At 41.0% G+C, this 9,032-nt stretch overlaps 1 protein-coding gene across 1 annotated transcript; it reads right to left on the reverse strand.

Annotated features, from left to right (window-relative positions):
* Positions 1-2,294: 2,294 nt before the first annotated feature.
* LOC149172631 (uncharacterized) lies at positions 2,295-7,970 on the reverse strand. The gene is made up of 2 exons (XM_089426407.1): positions 6,651-7,970; positions 2,295-6,515 (listed from the first exon to the last, which is right to left on the reverse strand). The coding sequence occupies exons 1-2, from the start codon at positions 7,968-7,970 to the stop codon at positions 2,295-2,297; spliced, it is 5,541 nt and encodes a 1,846-aa protein (XP_089282533.1).
* Positions 7,971-9,032: the final 1,062 nt, after the last annotated feature.

Genomic DNA, 9,032 nt, shown 5'->3' on the forward strand with positions numbered 1-9,032 from the left:
CTTGACTTTTGAAAGTAGTTTCTAGGGTGGAATCCTTATTTTTGTCTATCCTCGCCTCATGGGATCGAAGTGATCCCATTCACTCATCAACTGTCAATGTCACCAAACCTTTGGCTTCTTCTATGATTACTACTACAACATAAAACTTGGTAGATAAAGATCTGATGACCTTCTCAACCACTGTTTGATCTTCTATGTCATCACCATAAATCCCTAACTAGTTTATAATTGTTTGAACTAGGTTCATGAATGAATTGATATCCATTGTTTCCTTCATCTGTAGATTTTCAAAATCTCCCTTAGTATTCTACAACTTAACAATATTGCCTTTGGTTATACCTTTAGAACTTGTTGCGAAAATCTCCCATGGTGTCTTTGCTGAAGACGTGATCATAATTTTCTGGAACAATGTTGCATCCACTCCTTCTTGGATAAGTTGCAATGCTTGTACATTCTGCTTTTTGTCTTTCCTCAATTTCTCCTTGTTTTCATTAGTGAGGGTTCATTCACTTGATTCATATTTAGGTTCTAGAAATCCAAACATCATGAACCTTCAATTTATTCTCCATCTTAACAACCCACACATCGTAATCCTTCCCTATAAATAGTGGAAACTACGACTAGAAACTTGTTAATGCCATATTAAAAAAATCTTCTCTTTCAATAATAATAATGAACCCTTCCATTCTTTTTTTTTATAAAATAAAAAACCAAATAAGAATCTTTATAGCCTTTTCTTTTTTTTTTGTAAGCTAAGGCGTTGCTCTATTTTTCATTACTTAAACCAAAATATTACAAAATGGGACAGGTCTCCACCCGCCCTTAAGGGAAACCGGGCTTCGTTACCATCTAAAGTTTTTCAAAGCCATCCAAAAAAAGTATGTCACCAACCTATCTATCCACGCTAAATATGCATCTATCCTTACTACCAGTACATTGTTTGCTTTCTGATACAGTAACATCTATATTTCCAAAACAGCAAAACAACAAAACAGCAATATATATAAAAACCTCCAAGCATCAGCTACATCTCTTACTGGTTCGGTGCATCTGTCTTTGGTTCGTTCTCTATCTTGACGCCCAATCCCCCCGCTTGAAGCAGCTTCATGATATCATCCATCTTTTTGTCTTGCATCAGTAGAGTGACTTGAATGTTTTTCAATTCCTTTTTCATGGTAGGAATGCCTTGAATCAGTTCAGCCATTTCTAAAGCCACCTGTTCCATAGCTTTAGCTAATAAACGCTTCATGCCCCAATAAACATGTAAAGACTGTTTATATAAGGACATTCGTCCTCGCGTATGTCCAGGATCAGGGAGATATTGCTCCCAATCCTCCATCTCAGGCTCTGAGTACCCCTGCATTGCTTCTTCCTCCATCTGTTCTATCATCCTTCTGATATTTGGATTTGTATCCAGAACATATGCAGCTTCTGCTTCCTGTAAACGCCTCCGCATGTCTTTCTTGCCTCTCTTTCTTCCTCTTACCTCACTAGCTGCTCCCTCCTCCACTTCCGAACGCTCATTCCTGTTCCCACGGCTGCCTCGCCCAGCAGGTCTCCCTCTCCCTCTTTGATTCACTCTTCCCCGCGCTCCTCTACCCCGACCGCGTCCCTCCACCTCCTCTTCCTCATCTCTTACCAGATCCTCACTCTCCTCCTCGCTGTCCCCCGAATTCCGCGCTTGGGTCTTCCCTGTACCCGCTTTTCCTTTCGGACCTCGTTGAAACTCCTCTTCTGCAAAGAAATTTCGAATGTCGAAGTCTTCTTCCGAGTCATCCTGGATAGTCAAATAAACCTTCTGCATAGCGTCTTCAACAGTGCCCTTGCCTTTTTCCGCTGGAGTTGCTGTTTTACTCCTCGTCCACCTTCCTACTCCCCTGTCATGGTGCTCCGCCATCTTACAATCCTTCTGCTGCTGCAATTCCTCTCTACACTTCCTCGCTCTGCTCTGCTGCATTTGGAGATTCGCCTTTGGCTTTGGTCGATTGCATGCAATTCTTAAATGATCGTGAGGCTGCCACCTTGCCATCGTGAACCTTCGCTGCATCCTGGCTTTGTCATTAATACCCATTCCATATACACTTCCATGATGGGAAGCTAGTACTGCCTCGCCGCCATTACCACTAATTCTCCTCGGTACCTTACCCGATTTCCGTCTTGGGATGCTAAACCTTCCCATGGGTTGATTACTGCCACCCTTCATGACTTTAATCCCATAATCTTGAACTTGTAAATGTTTTGATCGCGCATTAAATCCTCTGTCCTTCCCCCTCTTTACTATAATCCAAGATCTTCTAATTATTTCTTTGCTGTGCGGTCGCATCATCATAATCCTGGTTTAATATAGTTTTTAAGTCATTCCACCTTGGATCGTCTTGTAATGACATCCAGCTGCAATCTACACTTCTATTCGGCCCTCCACTACCCCAATTAGCCAATAGATCGGCGGCACGGTTACCATTTCGCAGTACATGGGTTGCTGTTATATACTCGATCCTACGCAGCATCTGCTCAATATCCTGTAGGATCCCTGCTGTCCGCCAGCTCTTCGACACATGCATCCAGCTCTTCCCATCCCTTAACTTCTTCAACATATCGATCGTGATTTGTGAGTCGCCTTCTATTTCAAGACTCATATAACCGTTTCTAACTGCTATCCTGAGTCCATGGTAAACTGCCCATAATTCCGCTTCATTGTTCGTCATTTCCCCTCCGCCTTCAGCATAAATCCACCTCGTATTGCCGCTACTATCTCTGAAAAGACCACCTAAACCTGCTTGTCCCGGGTTACCCTTTGAGGCCCCATCGAAATTTAATTTAACTCGTCGTTCACCAGGCATCCTATAATGGTTGGGGCTGAGCATTTCATTTCTAATCTTCCGCTCTGGATTAGGATAAATCATTTGAAATTCCATGTTTAACTTAGAAACTATCCTCTGTTCCTCCGGGTTCAATCTCCAATCCTCTTCGTCCCATACCTCTGATAAAACCGTTTCTTTAAGCGATCGACAGATTTCATCCCAAAGTCTCGACTCTTGCCAACTATTATCCCTAAAGATTCGTCGATTCCGCTCTTTCCAAATCGCCCAAATGACAAAACCAAGTGCTAGACTCCATATTCTCCTTACGACTTTACTTTGGAAATTCCCTTTGCCCCACTGAGACAGGGTATTCCTAATGCTACCGGGATCCCTCTTCGTCATACCAAAGAGCACTCTAATTTCCTCCCATATACTTTTAGTATATATACAGTTATTCAACAAATGCTCCTGGGTTTCGAAATCCTTAGTGCACAGACTACATCTTGATGGACCAATCATTCCTCGTTTCTGCATATTATCCCAAGTTAGGATCCTTCCTCTGCATACTAACCAAGCAAAGCATGTAACTTTAGGCCACCATTTGCCTTCCCATATCTTTTTCCATCCTACTGGTTCCTCCTCTCTGTCCTCCTTCGTGGCCCAATAATAGGCTTCTTTTGCTGTAAACATACCCACCATTGCCTTACCCCATCTAAGGATATCATTACCTTCTCGAAACTTGATTTTCCGTGATTCTATATTCCTGTCATACAATTGCTGAGCCTCTTGTCCGATGTTGTCAGCCCATTCATTTGGTCTTTTCCAAGCTCTCCATATATCGTTTAATTCGGCTCTTTTCCAATAATCTCTTACATAGTTCAGTCCCATTCTTTGCGCTGTTACTTTAACTTCTTGAAGAGCTTGTATCCTATCCAGAATACCCCGCTGTTGCCAACTATCCTCCCAAAATCTTGCAGATTTTCCATCACGGATTTCCCAGAAGGCATAGTCCGTAACTAGAGCCTTATTTCTGCTCGCAAAATCCCAAATCGGTGATCCTCTTGGGGTTTCTTCTATTCTTAAGCGTTCTTTAGTGGTATCGGGCATGCCATATTTGAGGTGCCATATTCTTTTCCATACATCATCTCCTCCCTGAACCCATCTCCACCATAATTTTGCCCCTAAAATGTTATTTACAATTTCAGGATCGCGTACTCCCAGACCTCCTTCCTCTTTCCGCATAATTACATTCTTCCATGAAACCAGAGTCCATTTCTTCTGCTGCTTGGGACCTCCCCATAAAAATTTTCCAAAGATTTCTCGCATTTTGACAAAAACTCCTTTGGGAGCAGCCATAATAGACAGGTGATATATGGGAATAGATAATAGGACCGATTTTAATAAGACAATTCTACTTGCTAAATTCAACAATCTAAATGACCAACTGTCTAATCTTTTCCTGATTCGTTCCAACAGACTTTGCCAGTTCTTAATCCTATTAGGGTTTATATCCAATTGAATACCCAAATACTTCGTGGGTAACTCCCCCTTCCTAAAGCCTAGAACTCTGGTTAAATGGGTTTTGATAGATTCATGCGAATTAAATATGAAAGTACTAGATTTATCATTATTAATCTCCATACCTGATGCGCTCTTGAAGACTTCTAAGATCCTCTTGAAATTCCTCACCTCCTTAAGCGACGCTTCGCCAAATAACATCAAATCATCAACAAACTGTTGATGTGTAATAATCAGATTATTCCCCCACAACCTTATGCCCCTGAGTCTCCTTTCAATAACTTCCTTTTTTATTTTCCTACTTAATCCTTCCATAGCCAATATGAACAAAAACGGAGAAATTGGATCCCCCTGCCTAATTCCCCTGCTGGCATTGAACTGGTCTGTAGGAATACCATTAAGCAAAATTGAAAACTTTGGAGTAGAGATCATACTTATAATCCATGCTATCCACCTTCTCTCAAAACCATAGGCTTCCAAGACCGCTCTGAGATAGTCCCAATTCAATCTATCGTAGGCCTTGGATAAATCCAACTTCATCAGCATCCCTTTCTGTTTGTTCATTTTTAGGGAATGTATCACCTCCTGAGATACTACTATCCCATCCAGGATCTGCCGTCCCTCCACAAACCCAGTCTGTTCAGGCGCAATTAAGTTAGGTAAGAGAGGTTTCAGTCTTTTCACTATCAAAGTGGAAATTATCTTATAGACGACGTTACACAGGGCTATGGGTCTAAAACCCTGTGGTTCCTCCGAATTATTACTTTTTGGAATTAAAGTCAGAAAAGTCGAATTTATTCCAGGCCATATTCGCTGTCTCATTCGGGATTCTTCTACGGCCTCTAATATATCTTTTCCCATAAAATTCCAACTAGCCTGGAAGAATTCCACCGTATACCCATCTGGACCAGGAGCCTTATTCTTACTCATATTCATTACAACTTCTCCTAATTCTTCCATTGTCACTGCCCTCATTAATGCCATGTTTTGCTCCACAGTTACTAATCTTGGTATCTCTCTGCAAATATTATTGATAGCTTCTCCTCTATCCCGTTGATTTTCTGTCAAAATTCCTTTAAAGTAATCAACTAGAGTCTTTTCAATCTCTTCCTGTTCTATTACTCTGTCTCCTTCAGCATTTTTAATTGAATAGATTCTATTCCTCTGCCTATGTTGAATCATAGCTTGATGGAAAAATTTGGTATTCCGCTCTCCTTCCCTTAACCATTTTATCCTTGATTTTTGTCGCCACAAGATCTCCTCTTGCTTTCTTCGCTCTTCCAACTGACTTATTATTCTGCCTTCCTCCCTACTTGAGTCATCATCCCTTCCTTCCAGAATGATCTTTTGCTGGATGTCCTCCATTTCTTTTTCTAATTTCTGCTTTGCTTCCATAATATTCCCGAATTCTTTCCTATTCCATTCTTTTATTCTCCTTTTAATTTCCTTTAGCTTCAATTGTAGAGTATGCATTTTTCCTTTACCCCTGACAGTACTCTGAATCCACCACTCCTCCACTTTCTTAATGAATTGTGGGTCTCTAAGCCAAAACGATTCAAATCGGAAAGGCTTCTTCCCCTTAACCTTCTTGATATCAATATCTAATCGTATTGGCCAATGATCTGAACCCAGACTAGGCAGAATTTTAGCTTCAATAAACACATCTCGATTCAAAATTTCCTCTGACAACAAAAATCTATCCAATCTAGAAGCGATTTGATTCTGTCCTCCTCTTCGATTGTTCCAGGTATGAACGCCATTATTTGTAGGAATATCGACTAACCTCAGGTCCCTAATCAAGTCATTGAACGCCTCCATATTCTGGTCCTCTCTCCTTATACCCCCTCTTTTCTCGCGCAGATCTCTAATCATATTGAAGTCCCCTCCTATTATCCACGGGACATTGGGAATTAAGCTTCTCATAGTATAGATATTCTTTAAGAAATCATGCCTTTCCCTATGATTATGAGGTCCATATACTCCTGTAATAAGAATTCTTTCCCCCATTCCCACTAATCTAAACAGTCCTGAAAGGATTCTAGGAAAACTATACCAGTGTTCAAAAATTACCTCTTCCGGGTTCCACAAAATAGCCAGGCCTCCTGCTGTTGCAACCGCATCCAATGCCATAACCTCATATCCAATTTTTAATTGTTTAATAATACCTGCCAACTGCTGGCTTTCCATTTTCGTTTCCTGAATGATCATTATGCTTGGCCTATCTTTCTTAACTCTTTCTTTCAAATATCTCTGTTTCCCTTTACTATTTAATCCCCTGATATTCCAACTTGTAACAATCATTTAAAACTTTTTAGAAGTTTGTTGAAATACCTCTGACAGAGGTATCACCCTTCCTGAATTTACTAAAGTCTCACCCACTGCTTGGATTGATTCATTTAAAGTTCTTCTCCCTTTTTTCCTTCCACCTTTTCCTTGTCCATCCCCTTCTGAACATTGGGACACCTGGTTTCCCACTTGATCAGTACTGTTTTCTATCAGTCCTCCTTTCTTCTCCTTATATCTTTGAAAGGTTTCTTTATACAACTGTTTCTCTTTCTCCGGGATGAATCTTTCATCTAATTTTTTCCATTCATTAAGTAATTTTTTCATTATCTTTTCTTCATCTGCGCCCACTTCCTTGATATTCTCCGTAACTATCATTGATTGTTCTTCTATATTCTCCTTTCTCTCACTCATTTCTCCTTCCGTTTCTCTACTTGGACTCATGCTTTTCCGTTTTCCATCCTTAATGATTTCCATTGGAGTTATCTCAGTAACCGTCTTTACCTGTTTTTCCCCCTCCAGCTCCTCTCCTGTCTCTTGAAGGATATTGAACTTGTTTCGACTCTCAATTGATGAAGTGGTCGCCTTGAATTGGGGTTTTGAAGTTCCCGGAACTTGCTTCCTTTTCCTCTGTACCTCTCTAAATTCATTTTCCTCCCCTTCCAAGCCCTCTGCTTGCCTTGTTTCCTCCCTACTGTCCTGCTCTGCCGCTACTGATCGATTTTGTGGGCATTCCTTGGCAAGGTGTCCATATACATGGCATCTCCTACACCTGAACGGTATATGTTCGTAATCTATGGGCTGCTGCCATAGTTCATCTTGATATTCTAGCTCAATTGATTCCGGCAAAGGGTCTGCTATATTCATATATACACAAATTCGAGCATATGAATTATATTTTCCTCTTTTCGTCGATTCTGCCACCTTGACAAAAGTACCAATGGAATTTCCTATTCCTTCCAATATTTCAGGATCCCAGAATTCATCCGGCAACCCAAATAATCTGACCCATATCGGGGCTGCCATAATCTTCTCCTCATCCGGGTTGTATCTATCTTCCCAATATCTTGTGAATAAACCCGCATTGTTCATGAAGTGCGGTCCCTCCTCAAAAACCCTTTCCTTGTCTGCTAGGTTTGCGAAGATGACTGTAAAGAAACCCTTAGCCCCCAATTTGAGATCTATATGCCCTTTTGGTCGCCATCGCTGCTGAATCCATCTCGTGAGGTCTCTTTCAGATGGCCAGTATCCTATAAATTTGCAAATTAAAGCGTGATCTCTCATATAGCAGCGGTAATTCTCCAATTTGTTATTAGGAATCACATACCTGGGTTTTTTCTGTGCCCTAGGGAGGCATCTGTTTACCATTCTTGCTTGCCATTTATTCCCCAAAACTGGAGGTTCCCTACTCAATTCCGATCTTCCCCTTTGCCCTTCTTCGGTCCCTGCGTTTCCTAACATTACATTTCTGTAGGAGGGGGTCTCTCCCCCCCCTGCCTATCTTCCATTGGTTCTCTCAGTTCAATCCACGCTATAGGTTTCCTTCAAACTGCTCTTAAGGTTTCAATTATACCTAGTCGTGGACTATAGCAACGCCCACCTGCTGAACGCCCACCTGCTGAACTCCGTTTTCGCGTGTTTAACTGCACCTCCTAAACCCTACCATCGCCCCAGGTTCAAGTTCCGCTACATCATGCTCTTCCAATTACTAGGAACTTTCTAAAGCCCTTTAATTAAAAAAACTTCCAAGAATAAACTTTAATAAGCTCTTTTTCATATAATAAAATCCTTAAAAAAAAACACTCATTTAGGAACGAAACAATCATATAAGTTAAAAATCGGATCTTTTAGTCTTCTAAGCAACACGATCCCCCGTGACTTTTTAGAACTCTCGTAAGAAAAACTTGCCCTTATTTGAATTTCGTCCAATAAAAAAATTAGATGGCTCATGGCACCTTTGGACAAAGGGTGGTTGCGTTGAGTCACAACAATTTGCAAAAGCGTAATTTTTCCCTAATCAACGAAATTTTTATATGGTAAATGTGTGATTGTCGTACTTTAACTATGTGACACTTTTGCAGGACAAATTTAATTTAAGAGTAAAACAATGTGGATTTTTTTACGTGGTTTTGCAAGCTCTATAGATAATGTAATTCCTTTTTAGCTTTGATACCAATTTGTTGAGAAGACAAAAGAGGTAATGTACAAATTTCACATGTGCAGTGATGTGTGGTTTAACGGTAAGTCAAACGGGCGAAGCTCGGGAGACCAAAGTTGAAATCTCATGGAGTACAGTGACCTGCTGTGGTGGCGGCTAGAGGGGCGGACCCCCCTGACCGCTGGGTCTGCTCTTGCTAAAATCATAGGATCTTAGCATACCCGACTTGCAGGTGGTTGGTTATGCTCTTGGTGTTATAGTGGCAGCAATGA

Source organism: Pinus tabuliformis, chromosome 4_2 (assembly GCF_031772625.1).
Source record: "Pinus tabuliformis cultivar Carrire ecotype Pingquan chromosome 4_2, CPIR1, whole genome shotgun sequence".
Lineage (NCBI taxonomy): Eukaryota > Viridiplantae > Streptophyta > Pinopsida > Pinales > Pinaceae > Pinus > Pinus tabuliformis.